At 40.6% G+C, this 20,591-nt stretch overlaps 1 protein-coding gene across 1 annotated transcript in view; it reads right to left on the bottom strand.

Moving 5' to 3' along the window:
• Window positions 1-20,591, bottom strand: part of DNAH8 (dynein axonemal heavy chain 8) — a 332,740-nt gene that overhangs the window by 235,402 nt on the left and 76,747 nt on the right. The window contains exons 19-21 of the mRNA XM_055113566.2: window positions 17,828-17,908; window positions 17,309-17,425; window positions 16,048-16,167 (exon numbers count right to left, since the gene is read on the bottom strand). Coding sequence (XP_054969541.2) covers window positions 16,048-16,167; window positions 17,309-17,425; window positions 17,828-17,908 — 318 coding nt within the window. The remainder of the gene's footprint in view (window positions 1-16,047; window positions 16,168-17,308; window positions 17,426-17,827; window positions 17,909-20,591) is intronic.

The raw sequence follows: 20,591 nt of genomic DNA, 5'->3' as shown, positions 1-20,591 counted from the left end.
CATTCAGTTTGTCCTTTTCAATTTATTCAGTGCAGTGCTAAACATTGGAATGGTAACGGAGGCTGGAAGCCACTTCAGTCTAACAGGGAAAATAAGTGTTAAGCAAGTAGACAATTCCAGCTGATCATGGCAGATTGGACATATGTGTTTATACATCCCAGCTTTGAAATTCCCTCAGGAACCAGACACACTAATTAACTTGGCAGAATGAACACACATGTTTATCTTGGCATCCCCATGATATATCCAGAAACCTCGACAAAATAACATACAGTAATCTTTTGAAAAGAATATACCCACAAAACAAATGGGAGAATGTCATACAAATTTTTCCACACGTTTCCAATACCATATAATAGTAAAGTTAATGGGATTAACAACTGGTACTGGGACAACTGAATATCCACTTGCAAGAGAATGAAACGGAACCTTCTCCTTACACCATACAAACAGATTAGCTCAAAATGGATTATAGACGTAAAATTTCAGAATTAAAACTAAAAAAAACTCTTAGAGGAAAATATAGGCATAAATCTTCATGACCTTGGATTACACAAAGTTATCTTAGATGTGACACCAAAAGCAGAACAACAAAAGAAAAAAATTGATAAATTAGACTTCATCAAAATTAAAAACTTTTGTGCATCAAAGAACACCATAAAGAAATTGAAAAGAAAACCCAAAGACTGGGAGAAAAAAAACTGTAAATCATATATCTGATAAGGAACTAGTATCTATAAAACATTATTACAACTCAAAAATAAAAAGACAAATATCCAATTTTAAAATGAGCAAATGATCTGAATACCTACTTCTGAAGGAAAGCATACAAAAGGTTAATAAGCACAGGAGGCAGGGCACGGTGGCTCACGTCTGTAATCCCAGCACTTTGGGAGGCACTTGAGGGGGAGGCAGATCATTTGAGATCAGGGGTTTGAGCCCAGCCTGGCCAACATGGCAAAACCCCCTCTCTACTAAAAATACAAACATTAACCGGGCATGGTGGCACATGCCTGTAATTCCAGCTACTTGGTAGGCTGAGGCAGGAGAATCTCTTGAACCCAGGAGGCAGAGGTTGCAGTGAGCCAAGATGGCGCCACTGCACTCCAGCCTGAGGGACAGAGTGAGACCCTGTCTCAAAAACATAAAAATAAGCACATGAAAGATGCTCAACATCACTAGCTAATAGGGAAACATTTGTCAAAACCACTCTGAGATACCACTTCACACTCACCAGGACAGCTGTCACCAAAAAGACAAATAACAGCAAGTGTTGGCAAGGATGTAGAGCAATTGGAACCCTCATACATGCTGGTGGGAATGAAAAATGATACAGTCACTTTGGAAAGCATCCTGGCAGTTCTTCAAAGAGTATAACATGGAGTTGGGAGCCAGTAATTCCATTCCTAGGTATACATACCCAAGAGAAATGAAAACTTAAGTCCACACACACAAAAAAATAGACACTTATGTTCGCAGCAGCATTCTTTATAGTAGCCAAAAAGTGGAAACAACCCAAATGTCCATCAACTGGTGAATGGATAGATAAAATGTGGCATAACCATACAATGGAATATTATTCAGCAATAAAAAGAAATGAAGTTTTGTGAGACAGGGGGATCGCTTGAGCCTTGGAATTAGAGGCTGCAGTAAGCCATATTCACACTACTGCATTCCAGTCTGGGTGACAGGGCAAGACATTGTTGTTTCTTTAAAAAGAAAAAAAAGAAATTAAGTTCTGATATATAGGCTACTATGAATAAATTTTGAAAACACTCCACTAAGAGAAAGAAGCTAGTCACAAAAGAACATATATTGTATGATTCCATTTGCATGAAATGTCCAGAATAGGCATGTCTATAGAAGCAGAAAGGAAATTTGGGGTTGCCTCGGGGCTGGGAGGGTTGAGAGGAAATGGAGAATGACTAATGAGGACGAGTTTCTTTTGGGTGATGAAGATGTTCTAAATTGATTGCAGTGATGGTTGTGCAACTCTGTGAATATACTGAAAAGCATTGAGATGTACACTTTAAATGGGTGAATTGTAGGGTATGTGAATTTTATCTCAATAAGGCTGCTAAAAAATAATAATTCGTGCCAGAAATAATTTGAGCCAGAAATTGGGGAAACAAAAATTAATGGGAGATGGGAAAGTGAAGATAGCATGTGCGAGCATTTGGAGAAGTCTGGTTGTAAATGAGAAGCAAAGGAAGAAGTGGGAAAGTGTCTGTTGGCAAGGAAAGCATGAGAGCATATGATACTGCTGGAGAGAAGGACCCAGTGGAGAGGACAACGCTGAGGATACAGGAGAAAGGAAAACTGGCGGAACAAGGTCACCGAGAAGACAGGTAGGCATGGAATCAACAGCCCATTTGGAGGACCTCAGTTTTGAAGAGAGGTGGAAACTTTCTCCATAGAACCCAAAGGAAGGAAAAATGGATGCAGCAGCAGTCAGCAATGTGCCAAGAGCTCTGATTGTGGAAATTATTTACATGATTTTAATTATGAATAATCCCTGTCACTCCATCAAAGCCATATTGCCAGACACTCCATGTCCTGCCTACCATTCTCTACTTTTCTCTGCCACGCCCTACGTTGTGGGACCCCCTCATTCTCTGACTTACAGTTGGGTTTAACCCAAGAGGAGGCACCAAGAGAAGACAGGAGAGCTATAGGAGAGAGAAGGTGGGGTATTTCTTTCCCATTCCCTCCTTGCTTGGAGGCTGCATCTCTGGTAGAGCCCTGCCACATGGCTTCAGCTTTTACTGGGCTCTGAAAGCACAATTTTCTTCCCTGGTCCCTTCAGCCCTAGTGGTGGTGATGACTTCCCACCACTGGGACTCCTGCGGTATCTCACACTGCTGGGATCTTCACTGATACTGTCCCATACACAATCTCTGTGCCTCAACTCCAACCCTGTGTCTGAACTCTGATCAAAGAACACGTGCAAAACAAACTTCATTAATCCTTGCTGAATTGGGCCACTTCAGATAATCACAACGACCCACACTGCCATCAATACCAAGGGTAAGAAACTTAGACGTACACATTCCACTGCACAGATGTCCTGTGTCAGCTGGCAACCCAATGGCTCAGCCACCTTCCTCTTATGTTCAACAAGTGGCAAAATAATGTCACTGCAAATACTACCTCTATAACACGTCATGAACAGTTGAGGCCACACAAAGTAAAGCATCCTGTCCTAATAAGGACTCCATCTCTTCTTGAGAAGACTCGCTACTCCTTGAGGACTAAGACCATTCTTAAAACTCAGTAAGAAACAGACTGAATACTAAAGAAGTGACTTAGGGGTACGCCAGGGACTAGGAGACAGTTATATTGATTTTTAAATTTTGTTTTAATTAAGATATAATCCACATTCTACAAAATTAACCTTGTGAAGTGTGTAACTTACTGGTTTTTAGTATATTCACAGACTTGTGCAATCATGACCACTATCTAATTCCATAATATTCTCATCACCTCAGAAAGCATCCCTATACCCATTAGCAGTCACCCCATTTCCCCATCTCCACAGCTCTGGCAACCACTAATGTGCTTTTGTCTCTATAGAGCAAAGTTGATTTTTTTTTTTTTTTGAGACGGAGTCTCACTCTGTGGCCCAGGCTGGAGTGGACACGGTCTCGGCTCACTGCAACCTCCGCCTCCCAGGTTCAAGCAATTCTCCTGCTTCAGCCTCCCAAGTAGCTGGTGTAATGCTAAAGGTTTTTGCCTTAGCCAAGCCAAAGAATTGGCGTGGCAGCTGCGAGTGATGGAGACACCAACTAAGAGAAAAAAAAGCTGTAGGCTTTATTGAGCAGAGTGACAGTACAAAGCTTCCACAGCGTGGAAGGGGTCTTGAGCAGGTAGCCAGTGTTATATTCTTTGATCACTTTTTAAACTTTTTAAGGCGGGAAATATGTGCAGCCGGGAGATGTTACTAGAGCGAGAAACAAAGACAATTAACATGTCTTAGATCTTGAGGAAAACCTGAATTGTAACTTAGGTTTCATCTACTTTATGACTTTGCAGCGGCATGGTAAAGGAGACAGGATCTCACAGTATTTTCACAAGGAATTGGAATTGGAAGCATAGATAAGGTCTGCTGGTCACAAACAAACAGGCAATTAAAATTCCTTTTAGTTTCAGGGGCGGGGAAAGGGAGAGAGGGAGAGAGGACACAGGGAAGCTTACAGCAAAATTTTCGCTGTTTATAGCTTTCTTAGGGAAGAAAACACGCACAAACCCTGGTGTTAGGAATATTTTAAGCATATATCTTCACTATTATTTATCTAGGACTAAAGTAAGGCTTGAGGCAGGAAATGAGTGAGTTTCACAGCTTTCTGAGCCTTTACTCGACTTAAGAAGCCTAGCTGGCCTCTCCTTTCACTGGGATTACAGGCATGCACCACCACCGCCCCCCCACTAATTTTTGTACTTTTAGTAGAGATGGGGTTTTGCCATGTTGGCTAGGCTGGTGTCAAACTCCTGAGCTCAAGTGATCCACCTGCCTTGGCCTCCCAAAGTGCTGGGATTACAGGCATGAGTCACCGCGTCCAGCCCCAAGTTGATTTTGTTGACAGAATTGCTAATACTCATTAATTATTTAACAGTGTTTAATTTGGATCATAACATTTCCTTGATTTTCTATTCCATTGGTAGATCTATCGAGACAGAAGTTATCAGTTAGGCTCCAGTCAGGAAAACGGAAGACACACCAGCTATTGTAACAAATAAAATTAGAGAATTTAATATGGAGGATGGGTTAAACACAGTTAAAGTGTAGCAGGACAAGCCGCAGACAAGAACCCCTCAGACACCAAGTTGTGGAGGGAAAGGGCTTTATTCAACTGGGAGCATCGGCGGGCTCACGTCTCCAAAAACCGAGCTCCCCAAGTGAGCAATTCCTGTCCCTTTTAAGGGCTTACAACTCTAAGCAGGTCCCCATGAGAGGATTGTGATTGACTGAACAAGCAGTGGGTACGTGACGGGGGGCTGCATGCACCGGTAGTCAGAACGAAACAGAACAGGACAGGGATTTTCACAGTGCTTTTCCATACAATGTCTGGAATCTATAGATAACATAACCAGTTAGGTCAGGGGTCCATCTTAAACTACCAGGCCCAGGGTGTGGTGCACGCTGTCTGCCTGTGGATTTCATTTCTGCCTTTTAGTTTTTACTTCTTTCTTTGGAGGCAGAAATTGGGCATAAGACAATATGAGGGGTGGTCTCCTCCCTTAAAAGGACCCAAAATGCTTACAGGGACACTGACGGCACACAGAGATATAACAATTACAGCAGGAAGAAGCTAGCATCCCTAGGACTTGGGATGAGGATGGAGTTATTAGAACCTGGAGCAGAGAAGTGAGGGGGCTGCCCAGCCGGCACTGCTACCTCAGGAGCTCAGAGAGGGACCTCATGATGCTGGTACCGTGAAAGGCACACGGGGCTGGCTCTGGAAGGGCTGGGAAAGCCAGGGCTGTGACTAAGTGCTGTTGGCAGAGTGAAGAGTTGTTGTGGGTACAGTAGTGTCAGGAACAGGAGGCAAATCAGGAAAGAGCAAGTCCCTTCTCTCTCCTCCAGCATCCTTCTAGCACACCCATTGGTAAATCCTAAAAGGGACCCAGCTGGCCAAGGAGGAAAGTACTATCAGCCCTAGGATCACAGGACAGAAAGAACAACTGGAAACTAACAGAAGAAAGCTTTTTAATAATTCACATAATCTGTCCTAAACCACCCTTGGATGCGCCAAGACAAGGAACACTGCCCTGACTGCAAATAGCCCTGATTCCCAAATATGATCTGAAACCACAGTTTGGCCCAAACCAACTTTGTCTCAAAAAATTAATGTTACATATATTGTGTTTCCAAAACTGATTGCAGTCAGGAGTGTGATCCAACTTGCCCTGTCATTACAAATCATACTCTGGCTTCACTATAACGGCCACTTGCTGGTAGGTTTGTGAGAAGACAGCCCAACTGTTACTAGATCTTAGATCACTCCAGGGCAAGTGACTGGGCATACTGCTTGACAAGCATGCTCTTCAGAATTCTGCCTCCTGCATCTTGACTTACACTCTTTTTTTTTTTTTTTTTGAGACACAGTCTCGCTCTGTCGTCCAGGCTGGAGTGCAGTGGTGTGATCTCAGCTCACTGCAAGCTCCGCCTCCTGGGTTCACGCCATTCTCCTGCCTCAGCCTCCCAAGTAGCTGGGACTACAGGCACCCGCCACCACACCTGGCTAATTTTTTTGTATTTTTAGTAGAGACGGGGTTTCACCGTGTTTGCTAGGATGGTCTCGATCTCCTGACCTCGTGATCCACCCGCCTCGGCCTCCCAAAGTGCTGGGATTACGGGCGTGAGCCACCGTGCCCAGCAACTTACACTCTTGAGTCTTAGCACTACCACTGGAGAATTACTGTATAATTGGTAGAGAGTTTTAGTTTGAGATGATGAAACAGTTTTGGAAATAGATCATTGTGATGGTTATACAACATTGGGAATGTACCTAATGCCACTAAATTGTACACTTAAAATGGTTAAAATGGTAAATGCTATGTTAGTATATTTTATCACAATAAAAAACTTGTCAGCCAAAACAAAGAGTGGGGAGTGGGAAATGATTTTTAAAACTTAAAGAGACATTTCAATCAAATGTAATGCGTGAACTTGTCTGGCTCCTAGTTCAGAGACAAACTCTAAAAAGACAATTTCTATTAAAGCTAAATATATTCATAATCTATGACTCAACAATTTCCCTTTGGGGTACATATCCACCAAATTAGTGCTTAAGTCCACAAAAAAAAAATTTACAAGAATTCTTAGTATATAACCAAAAGCTATAAACAATCTAAATGCCCTCAAGAGTAGAATGAACAAATAAACTGTACTAAATCCATATTATGTAATACTATACAGCAATGAGAAGTTGAAATGAAAGAACGAATGTGTCACAACTGCAAAGATGAATCTCATACATATAACACTGAGCAAAAGAAGTCAGAAATAGAGAATATATTCTGCACCATTCCATTTACATGAAGTTCAAAAACAGGCGAAACTAATATACAGTGATAGAAGTCAAATGGTGATTACTTTTAGGGGTGGGAAGGAAGTGTAACTGGCTGGAGTAAAGCACAAAGGAATCACTTGGGATACAGAAAGTGTTCCATATCTTGATCATGGAGATAGTTACAAGGGTGTATCATATGTAAACGTTCATTGAATGGTGCACTTAAAATTTGTGCACTTTTCTGAGTATATGTTACGTCTCAATTTTTTTAAAGCATAGAAACTAAAATAAAAAGCAACCTGAAACCATAGCTTCTATGGGCTTTGTTTTTTCATAACCAAAAAAAAAAAAAATTAAGGCCTTGGATCCCTCACAAGGGTGAGAGGCTGGAAATGAGACCTACCCCATCCCCACCCTTGCTTAATATCAGGTAAATCAAGGGCTAGGCCCTCAGGGAAAGAGTGGACGAGAAAGGAAAGTCAGCTACCTTGGTTGAGGCTCTGGGCTGGCGGGGAGCAAATTCTCCCTTGGGAATTTACAACTAGTTTACCCTTACATAGGTTTGGGGCTTGAGTTTATACAATCTATGAAGCTTTGGAAATTCTATCCTCTGAGAAACCAACATAAAGTTGTCCCAACTTGGTAAAACTCCTAGGCATCACATAGAAATAAATAAAAAGAAACAGGTTCTCAACCAAGGCTGTCCAGCATTCCCACAAATAGATGTGTGTGCATTAACTCCCAATCCAAAACTGTAAAAAACAGGAAGAAACAAGCCACTCTGGGCAAGAGTTGGTAGAAACAGCACAGAGCAGAATTAGACTCCCCCATTTTTTTCAGATAGTGAAATTATGTTGTAAAATATAAAATATTTTTTAATGTCTAAAGAAAATAGAATAAAGACATGAGAAAAAGATCACATATATTTGAAAAAGAATATAAAATAACATCTAGAAATAGATAAGTCAATAAATTTTAAAAAGAGGGCAGGGAGTAGAAGTATTTCTAAAAATATTAATTAATAGTTACAATTGGAGGAGGAGCCAAGATGGCCGAATAGGAACAGCTCCGGTCTACAGCTCCCAGCGTGAGCGACGCAGAAGAGGGGTGATTTCTGCATTTCCATCTGAGGTACCGGGTTCATCTCACTAGGGAGTGCCAGAGAGTGGGTGCAGGCCAGTGGGTGCACGCACCTTGCGCGAGCCGAAGCAGGGAGAGGCATTGCCTCACCTGGGAAGCGCAAGGGGTCAGGGAGTTCCCTTTCCGAGTCAAAGAAAGGGGTGACGGACGCACCTGGAAAATCGGGTCACTCCCACCCGAATACTGCGCTTTTCAGACCGGCTTAAAAAACGGCGCACCACGAGACTATATCCCACACCTGGCTCGGAGGGTCCTACGCCCACGGAATCTCGCTGATTGCTAGCACAGCAGTCTGAGATCAAACTGCAAGGCGGCAGCGAGGCTGGGGGAGGGGCGCCCGCCATTGCCCAGGCTTGCTTAGGTAAACAAAGCAGCCGGGAAGCTCGAACTGGGTGGAGCCCACCACAGCTCAAGGAGGCCTGCCTGCCTCTGTAGGCTCCACCTCTGGGGGCAGGGCACAGACAAACAAAAAGACAGCAGTAACCTCTGCAGACTTAAATGTCCCTGTCTGACAGCTTTGAAGAGAGCAGTGGTTCTCCCAGCACGCAGCTGGAGATCTGAGAACGGGCAGACTACCTCCTCAAGTGGGTCCCTGACCCCTGACCCCCGAGCAGCCTAACTGGGAGGCACCCCCAGCAGGGGCACACTGACACCTCACACGGCAGGGTATTCCAACAGACCTGCAGCTGAGGGTCCTGTCTGTTAGAAGGAAAACTAACAAACAGAAAGGACATCCACACCAAAAACCCATCTGTACATCACCATCATCAAAGACCAAAAGTAGATAAAACCACAAAGATGGGGAAAAAACAGAACAGAAAAACTGGAAACTCTAAAACGCAGAGCGCCTCTCCTCCTCCAAAGGAACGCAAGTTTCTCACCAGCAACAGAACAAAGCTGGATGGAGAATGACTTGGACGAGCTGAGAGAAGAAGGCTTCAGACGATCAAATTACTCTTGAGCTACGGGAGGACATTCAAACCAAAGGCAAAGAAGTTGAAAACTTTGAAAAAAATTTAGAAGAATGTATAACTAGAATAACCAATACAGAGAAGTGCTTAAAGGAGCTGATGGAGCTGAAAACCAAGGCTCGAGAACTACGTGAAGAATGCAGAAGCCTCAGGAGCCGATGCGATCAACTGGAAGAAAGGGTATCAGCAATGGAAGATGAAATGAATGAAATGAAGCAAGAAGGGAAGTTTAGAGAAAAAAGAATAAAAAGAAATGAGAAAAGCATCCAAGAAATATGGGACTATGTGAAAAGACCAAATCTACGTCTGATTGGTGTACCTGAAAGTGATGCGGAGAATGGAACCAAGTTGGAAAACACTCTGCAGGATATTATCCAGAACTTCCCCAATCTAGCAAGACAGGCCAACGTTCAGATTCAGGAAATACAGAGAACGCCACAAAGATACTCCTCGAGAAGAGCAACTCCAAGACACATAATTGTCAGATTCACCAAAGTTGAAATGAAGGAAAAAATGTTAAGGGCAGCCAGAGAGAAAGGTCGGGTTACCCTCAAAGGGAAGCCCACCAGACTAACAGCGGATCTCTCGGAAGAAACCCTACAAGCCAGAAGAGAGTGGAGGCCAATATTCAACATTCTTAAAGAAAAGAACTTTCAACCCAGAATTTCATATCCAGCCAAACTAAGCTTCATAAGTGAAGGAGAAATAAAATACTTTACAGACAAGCAAATGCTGAGAGATTTTGTCACCACCAGGCCTGCCCTAAAAGAGCTCCTGAAGGAAGCGCTAAACATGGAAAGAAACAACCGGTACCAGCCACTGCAAAATCATGCCAAAATGTAAAGACCATCGAGACTAGGAAGAAACTGCATCAACTAACGAGCAAAATCACCAGCTAACATCATAATGACAGGATCAAATTCACACATAACAATATTAACTTTAAATGTAAATGGACTAAATTCTCCAATTAAAAGACACAGACTGGCAAGTTGGATAAAGAGTCAAGACCCATCAGTGTGCTGTATTCAGGAAACCCATCTCACGTGCAGAGACACACATAGGCTGAAAATAAAAGGATGGAGGAAGATCTACCAAGCAAATGGAAAACAAAAAAAGGCAGGGGTTGGAATCCTAGTCTCTGATAAAACAGACTTTAAACCAATAAAGATCAAAAGAGACAAAGAAGGCCATTACATAATGGTAAAGGGATCAATTCAACAAGAGGAGCTAACTATCCTAAATATATATGCACCCAATACAGGAGCACCCAGATTCATAAAGCAAGTCCTGAGTGACCTACAAAGAGACTTAGACTCCCACACATTAATAATGGGAGACTTTAACACCCCACTGTCAACATTAGACAGATCAACGAGACAGAAAGTCAACAAGGATACCCAGGAATTGAACTCAGCTCTGCACCAAGCGGACCTAATAGACATCTACAGAACTCTCCACCCCAAATCAACAGAATATACATTTTTTTCAGCACCACACCACACCTATTCCAAAATTGACCACATAGTTGGAAGTAAAGCTCTCCTCAGCAAATGTAAAAGAACAGAAATTATAACAAACTATCTCTCAGACCACAGTGCAATCAAACTAGAACTCAGGATTAAGAATCTAACTCAAAGCCACTCAACTACATGGAAACTGAACAACCTGCTCCTGAGTGACTACTGGGTACATAACGAAATGAAGGCAGAAATAAAGATGTTCTTTGAAACCAACGAGAACAAAGACACAACATACCAGAATCTCTGGGACGCATTCAAAGCAGTGTGTAGAGGGAAATTTATAGCACTAAATGGCCACAAGAGAAAGCAGGAAAGATCCAAAATTGACACCCTAACATCACAATTAAAAGAACTAGAAAAGCAAGAGCAAACACATTCAAAAGCTAGCAGAAGGCAAGAAATAACTAAAATCAGAGCAGAACTGAAGGAAATAGAGACACAAAAAACCCTTCAAAAAATCAATGAATCCAGGAGCTGGTTTTTTGAAAGGATCAACAAAATAGATAGACCGCTAGCAAGACTAATAAAGAAAAAAAGAGAGAAGAATCAAATAGACACAATAAAAAATGATAAAGGGGATATCACCACCGATCCCACAGAAATACAAACTACCATCAGAGAATACTACAAACACCTCTACGCAAATAAACTAGAAAATCTAGAAGAAATGGATAAATTCCTCGACACATACACTCTCCCAAGACTAAACCAGGAAGAAGTTGAATCTCTGAATAGACCAATAACAGGAGCTGAAATTGTGGCAATAATCAATAGTTTACCAACCAAAAAGAGTCCAGGACCAGATGGATTCACAGCCGAATTCTACCAGCGGTACAAGGAGGAACTGGTACCATTCCTTCTGAAACTATTCCAATCAATAGAAAAAGAGGGAATCCTCCCTAACTCATTTTATGAGGCCAGCATCATTCTGATACCAAAGCCGGGCAGAGACACAACCAAAAAGGAGAATTTTAGACCAATATCCTTGATGAACATTGATGCAAAAATCCTCAATAAAATACTGGCAAACCGAATCCAGCAGCACATCAAAAAGCTTATCCACCATGATCAAGTGGGCTTCATCCCTGGGATGCAAGGCTGGTTCAATATATGCAAATCAATAAATGTAATCCAGCATATAAACAGAGCCAAAGACAAAAACCACATGATTATCTCAATAGATGCAGAAAAAGCCTTTGACAAAATTCAACAACCCTTCATGCTAAAAACTCTCAGTAAATTAGGTATTGATGGGACGTATTTCAAAATAATAAGAGCTATCTATGACAAACCCACAGCCAATATCATACTGAATGGGCAAAAACTGGAAGCATTCCCTTTGAAAACTGGCACAAGACAGGGATGCCCTCTCTCACCGCTCCTATTCAACATAGTGTTGGAAGTTCTGGCCAGGGCAATCAGGCAGGAGAAGGAAATAAAGGGTATTCAATTAGGAAAAGAGGAAGTCAAATTGTCCCTGCTTGCAGACGACATGATTGTTTATCTAGAAAACCCCATCATCTCAGCCCAAAATATCCTTAAGCTGATAAGCAACTTCAGCAAAGTCTCAGGATACAAAATCAATGTACAAAAATCACAAGCATTCTTATACACCAACAACAGACAAACAGAGAGCCAAATCATGAGTGAACTCCCATTCACAATTGCTTCAAAGAGAATAAAATACCTAGGAATCCAACTTACAAGGGATGTGAAGGACCTCTTCAAGGAGAACTACAAACCACTGCTCAAGGAAATAAAAGAGGATACAAACAAATGGAAGAACATTCCATGCTCATGGGTAGGAAGAATCAATATCGTGAAAATGGCCATACTGCCCAAGGTAATTTACAGATTCAATGCCATCCCCATCAAGCTACCAACTACTTTCTTCACAGAATTGGAAAAAACTACTTTAAAGTTCATATGGAACCAAAAAAGAGCCCGCATCGCCAAGTCAATCCTAAGCCAAAAGAACAAAGCTGGAGGCATCACACTACCTGACTTCAAACTATACTACAAGGCTACAGTAACCAAAACAGCATGGTACTGGTACCAAAACAGAGATATAGATCAATGGAACAGAACAGAGCCCTCAGAAGTAACACTGCATACCTACAACTATCTGATCTTTGACAAACCTGAGAAAAACAAGCAATGGGGAAAGGATTCCCTATTTAATACATGGTGCTGGGAAAACTGGCTAGCCATATGTAGAAAGCTGAAACTGGATCCCTTCCTTACACCTTATACAAAAATCAATTCAAGATGGATTAAAGATTTAAACGTTAGACCTAAAACCATAAAAACCCTAGAAGAAAACCTAGGCATTACCATTCAGGACATAGGCATGGGCAAGGACTTCATGTCCAAAACACCAAAAGCAATGGCAACAAAAGCCAAAATTGACAAATGGGATCTAATTAAACTAAAGAGCTTCTGCACAGCAAAAGAAACTACCATCAGAGTGAACAGGCAACCTACAACATGGGAGAAAATTTTTGCAACCTACTCATCTGACAAAGGGCTAATATCCAGAATCTACAATGAACTCAAACAAATTTACAAGAAAAAAACAAACAACCCCATCAAAAAGTGGGCGAAGGACATGAACAGACACTTCTCAAAAGAAGACATTTATGCAGCCAAAAAATACATGAAAAAATGCTCATCATCACTGGCCATCAGAGAAATGCAAATCAAAACCACTATGAGATATCATCTCACACCAGTTAGAACGGCAATCATTAAAAAGTCAGGAAACAACAGGTGCTGGAGAGGATGTGGAGAAATAGGAACACTTTTACACTGTTGGTGGGACTGTAAACTAGTTCAACCATTGTGGAAGTCAGTGTGGCGATTCCTCAGGGATCTAGAACTGGAAATACCATTTGACCCAGCCATCCCATTACTGGGTATATACCCAAATGACTATAAATCATGCTGCTATAAAGACACATGCACACGTATGTTTATTGCGGCATTATTCACAATAGCAAAGACTTGGAACCAACCCAAATGTCCAACAATGATAGACTGGATTAAGAAAATGTGGCACATATACACCATGGAATACTATGCAGCCATAAAAAATGATGAGTTCATGTCCTTTGTAGGGACATGGATGAAATTGGAAACCATCATTCTCAGTAAACTATCGCAAGAACAAAAAACCAAACACCACATATTCTCACTCATAGGTGGGAATTGAACAATGAGATCACATGGACACAGGAAGGGGAATATCACACTCTGGGGACTGTGGTGGGGTGGGGGGAGGGGGGAGGGGTAGCATTGGGAGATATACCTAATGCTAGGTGACGAGTTAGTGGGTGCAGCGCACCAGCATGGCACATGTATACATATGTAACTAACCTGCACAATGTGCACATGTACCCTAAAACTTAAAGTATAATTTAAAAAAAAAAAGTTACAATTAATGTAAATAGGTCAAAATTACCAGTTTTTTAAAAAGACTTTCAGAATAGATTAAAAATAAAACACAGTTAAATGTTCTTTACAAGAACAAAATCTAAAATAGGAGAAGCCAAAAAGGACGAAAGTCATAAAATGGAAAAAGACACATCTGAAAAATAGTAACCTGAAAAAAGCTGGTATAATCACATCAATATCAAACAAAATAACTTAAGGATAAAAAACTTAATCAATAATGATAGAGGAACACCCAATCCAGAAGATAGAATCATCTTAAACTTGAACACACCAAGAACAGGATGTTAAAACGGGTCATCTCACAGGCAAGGTGGCTCACACTTATAATCCCAGCACTTTGGGAGGATGAGGTAGGAGAATCACATAAACCCAGGAATTCTAGTCTGCAGTGAGCCATGATCTTGCCACTGCACTCCAGGCTGGGTGGCAGACCTCATCTCAAAAAACTAAATTAATTAACTAATTTAATGTAATGGGTTGTTTAGTGTTGTCTCAGTTATAGTCAAGACCCCAAAACTGAGAACAAGTAATTTTAAGGCTGGGCATGGTGGCTCACACCTGTAATCCCAGCACTTTGGGAGGCCAAAGTGGGTGGATCGCTTGAGTTCAGGAGTTCAAGACCAGCCTGGGTAACATGGTGAAACCCTGTCTCTACAAAAAAAATTTTTTTAATTAGCAAGTTGTGGTGGTATGCACCTGTAATCTCAGCTACTTGGGAGGCTGAAATGGGAAGATCACTTGAGCCCAGGAGGTCAAGGCTCCAGTGAGCCATGACCACACCACTGCAGAACAACCTGAGTGACAGAGCAAGACCCTGTCTCAAAAAAAGAAAGAAAGAGTTCAGTTCAAAACATAAATGTATGTCTTGAATTTATAAGAGAGGTTGCATTATGTGCTGGTCCTTGAAAATGTTTAGACAGGGTTCCTGTCTTTGTGCTTTTGAGTCAATGGAGGATAAACAGGTATCTAAATAGTTTCAACATAACAGTGCTGAAGAGGTTACATTTTATCCTGCAAGGACTATGTGCCACTGCCAAGAAGGATTTAAGCTGGGGCATTTCACAATCAGATTTGATGGCAATGTGGATGGATGTGTCAGGGCAAACATGGAAGCAGCGAGACCAGTTGGATCACCAAATGAATTGCTAAAGTCAAAATGAGCAGTAACGACCTGACCTAGAAAGGGAAAGAACAGGCTGAAACTCAAGCAAAATCTAAGTAAGAAAAAAATCCTAGGCTGGGAGTTGTGGCTCAGGCCTGTAATCCCAGCACTTTGGGAGGCTGAGGCTGTGGATCACCTGAGGTCGGGAGTTCGAGACCAGTCTGGCCAACATGGCAAAACCCCATCTCTACTAAAAATACAAAAATTAGCCGGGCGTGGTGGTACAGGCCTGTAATCCCAGCTACTTGGGAGGCTGAAGCAGGAGAATCACTTGAACCCGGGAGGCAGAGGTTGCAGTGAGCCAAGATCACACCATTGTATTCCAGCCTGGGCGACAAGAGTGAAACTTCATCTCAAAAAAAAAAGTCCTGGCTAAGCCTCTCAGGACTGGCTGGATATAGGAAATGAAGGAGTGAGGAAAGAAGTCTAGATGATTCCCAGGTTTCTGAGTGACTTAGAGGGAAAGTATGTTGGAGTTAAAGCCATGAGAAAGATGATATGGCCTTGGTAGCCATGCACAGTGGAAGAGAGCTGTGAACCACTTACAGAGCCCCAGGAAACGCCAGCATTAGGCTGAGGATATCAACAAAATGTTAGTCTAGGTTGTGGCCAGGGCTCTTGCTATTGAAGGCATGAAAGTCCTTGGAGCAGAGAATGTCCACAAAAAACAAAACAAAAAAGTCTAAATGCTACTGACCCAGGTTTCTACTTTTAGACTGAAATTTCACATTTTAGGTTTATAGGCCAATATTTTTGTGATTCTAATTTAATGAACAAATGCATACCTCATTGAGGGTCAACATATCTTCTACTTTGGTAGCACCACTTTCAGGCAGAGAAATCAACACAGTTTTGGCTATCTCCTTCAGAACTGTATCAATATGCATTTCACACAAGTCACTGATCTACAAGGAAGAAAAATGTAAGAAAAAAAAAAACTCTTCTTTCCTTTAGAGCTAGGTTTTCATCCAAAAGAGGCTTGAGTTATAAATTAATTTAGAAGGTTAAATCTAGAAACTTGCATCTTGAGCCAAGCATAATTTGGTGAACATTTTAGGAGGACATCTGCAAAGAAAGCTTGACATAAAACTAAATTTTTCTTGAGCAATAACATGTGCCATAACGTTATTTGTGTTATCTCCTTTAATCCTGATTCCAGCACAGGAGGCACTGATATCCCAGTTTTACAACTAAAGACACCAAGGCTCTGAGAAGTAAAGCAACCTGGGAAGGAACACATAGCTAGTAACAGGCAGAGAATCCTACCCAGGTTTATCTAACTCCAAAGCCTCTGAGTTTGTGTATTACACCATGCTGCCATGACACACAGACCAGCACATCTAAAATGACAGGCTTGTTCTATGTAGCCAATATGTCAGAAATCAATAGACAATCTTCAATTTGATGATCATCTCATCTAGTTAATATTAAATACATTAATATTAATATTTAAGCACTCTCCTCTGCCACTTTTGACAGTCTATAATTACCCCATATTCTAAGCTACAGTGTGAAGTTGAACCATCATTTCAACATATTAAATGCAAGGTAATTCAGGGATAAGAATAAAGCAAACTTAAATGAAGACCCCAATCCAGTAAAAGAAATATAAAGTTGTTTTTTTTTTTTTAGACGGAGTCTTGCCCTGTCGCCCAGGCTGGAGTGCAATGGCATGATCTCGGCTCACTGCAACCTCCGCTTCCCGGGTTCAAACGATTCTCTTGCCTCAGACTCCCGAGTAGCTGGGATTACAGGTGCCCGCCACCATGTCCAGCTAATTTTTGTATTTTTAGTAGAGACGGGGTTTCACCATGTTGGCCAGGCTGGTCTCAAACTCCTGACCTCGTGATCCACCCGCCTTGGCCTCCCAAAGTGCTGGGATTACAGGTGTGAGCCACTGTGCCCAGCCCAAAACATGATATTTTAAACCTAATGGATGTCCTTTTAGTTAAAAGTCATACCCTTTAAAGAGCTTTCATAATAATCAAACTATTACTTATATCCTGAGTATATATGTTGATAGCTTTTTAAATGTATAGATCATACCTTCTTTAAAAGTTGATTGAACATATCCAAAACTAATTCGACTTCTTGAAAGAAGCTTTCCAGTGTTAAAGACGACCATGTTAACACTGTGAGTCCTTGCCTCAACACAGATTCCACCTAGAAACGGTAAAAACACAACTGCTTCTATTATCAACAGGAGCATCTGCACTTATAGAAGAGGATTTATCACCTACAAATATTATATGTTATATTTTCTTACATGTACTTTCCCTCTATTACACCTAATAAAGATGACTTTTTATTTTTAACCATCTTTGGCTGTCCAGGAAACAATCATGAATTTTCAGAAAAAATGCTCATGATTTAGATTTAGTTGTTTTTTCAAAGGCAACGAAACTTAGACAAGAAATTCTGCAGAAAAAAAAAAAGAGCTATAAAATTGAACTAGAAAGATGGAGGGTCTAAAGAAGAATAGATGTTCCAAAATCCATAATTTATAGAACCGAAATCTAATTTTAAATAACAGGAAAATCAATATAAACCTTCAGCAATACCAACCTTTTTCATTTTTGGGGTCATCAGATTGACAAACACAGAAGGCACTTCCTGACATAACTCATCATAATATTGCAGAAGACCCTGTAGGAAGTTGAAATGGCATGTTTTATTTTAATTCATTTTAAAGTAGCAGTCACATTTTGATTCATGCCAGGAAGGTTTCATAATCCCAGTTTCCTCGTAGTCCTGTCATCATGACAGCTGCCCATTTAAACTTATGCTGATTTACCACACTTTCTCTGTACCTGTAAATTACCTGAGCATCTCCTTTAAACAAGTCAATAGCAATTTCTACATCTTCATTTTTCATATTTATCACTTGTCTTTCTAGATGTATATTAAGTAGTTTGAATTATCTTTTTGTGATATCTGTCATTACACATTTCCTCTTTTGTTCCTTATCTTCTGACACATTAAAACATCCTCATCTTATCACTGATGCCACACTTGCTTTCTCGAGTCAAAATAAATTTAGCTTTTCCACACAAACAGAATAAGCTTTTATGTTATCTCTTAGATGTTGTTTTAGAGATGATCCATGATGATCAATTTTTTACTATTTTGTAATTTACTACACTGTGGTGTGGGAAATGCGGATTCAAGTTACTTTATCTCCAAATTAATAATCTTAAACTGTTTCAAACTGTTTCAATTTTTACCTAATAGTTTCAAAGCTCTTGATTCCTCTTTCCCCTTTATACATTACTTGTAGTTGAAGTTTTATTTCTACTTGACACTGGCTAAAGAACTTTGACTTTCTTGATATTGTTCAATACTAGCTAAAATCTTGCAAGATGTAATGCAAACTATATTAGCTTCGATTTATAACAGTACATTTAAACCCAATCCTCCAAAGTCACAGCTAGCCAGTCAAAAAGCTCATGCATGGCTTTTGATGCCAAATCCAGTTTCCACAATACCAATGTTACTCTAGTTTTTTTCAAAAAAAAGACAATTAAATACTATTTTGGTAAGAGCTAAACTATTAAACTATTGGAAGACAACACGCCACAAATCTTCATGACTTTGGATTCAAAAAAGGTTTCTTAGCTATGACACCAAAAACACAAAAGACAAAGTAGATAAATTGGACTTCAGCAAAATTTAAAATGTTTGTGCTTCAAAGAACACCATCAAGAAAATGAAAATACAACCCAAAGAATGGGAGAAAAAATTTGCAAATCATATATCTGATAAGGGATAGTATTTAAAACCTAAAATGAACTTTATAACTAAAAAAATAGACAAATACTCAATTTAAAAATGAGCAAAGGATCTGAATAGATGCTGCTGAACGAAAGTATGCAAAAGGTTAGTAAGCATATGAAAAGATGATCAAAAATCACCAGCCATTAGGGAAATGAAACAAAATCAAAAGGAGATACCACCTCACACTCACCAGGAGGGCTATCATAAAAATGACAAACAATAGGCAGGGTACAGCGGCTCAGGCCTGTAATCCCAGCACTTTGGGTTGCTGAGGTGGGTGGGTCACAAGGTCAAGAGATCGAGACCATCCTGGCCAACATGGTGAAACCCCGTCTCTACTAAAAATGCAAAAATTAGCTGGGCATGGTGGCGCACACCTGTAGTCCCAGCTATTCGGGAGGCTGAAGCAGGAGAATCGCTTGAATCCAGGAGGCGGAGGTTGCAGTGAGCTGAGATCATGCCTCTGCACTCCAGCCTGGCAACAGAGCAAGACTCCAACAACAACAACAAAAAAAAACAGGAAAAGTCTGTAATTTATTTATTATTGATTATAAAATTATAAATGTTGTACCACAGGAATAGAGTTCATTTTCTCATTGAATAATCAGCTGTTCCATTAATGTCTGTATAGTTATCTTATAACTCATATTTAATCAGTTCTGTATTGTTGGAGTTAGACCCCAGTCTTTTGCTATTACTAATTGTACTGGAAAAAAATGTCCTTGCATTTATATATTTTCCTGCATTCCAAAATACATGTCCACAGCCTGCCAAGAAAAGCAAAGAAGATGAGTTAATGCAGCTTGCTGTTTTAACTGGCTTTCTAAAGAAATTCTCATGTTACTTAACTCTTGTCAAACATTTTAGAAACAATGTGTTAGGATCTGAATATACTTTGATTCGACCTTTGAATCAAAGATTGAATCAATCATCAACCTTTGATGGCACTTTTTTTTTTTTTTTTTTTTTTTTTTTTTGAGATGGAGTCTTACTCTGTCACCCAGGCTGGAGTGCAGTGGAGCAATCTCGGCTTACTGCAACCTCCACCTCCCGGGTTTAGGCAATTCTCCTGCCTCAGCCTCCTAAGTAGCTGGGATTACAGGCGTGCACCACCACACCCAGTTTTGTCATGTTAGCCAGACTGGTCTTGAACTCCTGACCTCAAGTTATCCACCCACCTCGGCCTCCCAAAGTGCTGGGATTACAGGCGTGAGCCACTGCACCCGGCAGTACATGTTAATGTCAGTTTTTGCCTACCATTTTCATTTTGTTAGATTTTACTTTGCTGCACTAGTGAACTTTAATTGAAATAATGCTCCTTTTTGCCCCACAATGTTGAGAATCACCTCTACTTGTATTATATAGCCACCCCACTTTATTAATTTATATCTTATAAATATTCTAGGATAAGTATATTATAAAATTTAATGCACAAGATCTATAAAATTATATTAAGAATAGTTTTTGAAACTTGCTATTTCGTCACTGTCATTATCCAGAAACCTAAATCTGATTTCTGATAATCTTCTCACTTTTTGCTTTCCATTTCCAATCT

The sequence above is a fragment of the Pan paniscus genome, chromosome 5, assembly GCF_029289425.2.
Source record: "Pan paniscus chromosome 5, NHGRI_mPanPan1-v2.0_pri, whole genome shotgun sequence".
Taxonomy (NCBI): domain Eukaryota; kingdom Metazoa; phylum Chordata; class Mammalia; order Primates; family Hominidae; genus Pan; species Pan paniscus.
The sequence above is the reverse complement of the archived record's forward strand: the minus strand, read 5'-3'. Positions and strand labels throughout refer to the sequence as shown.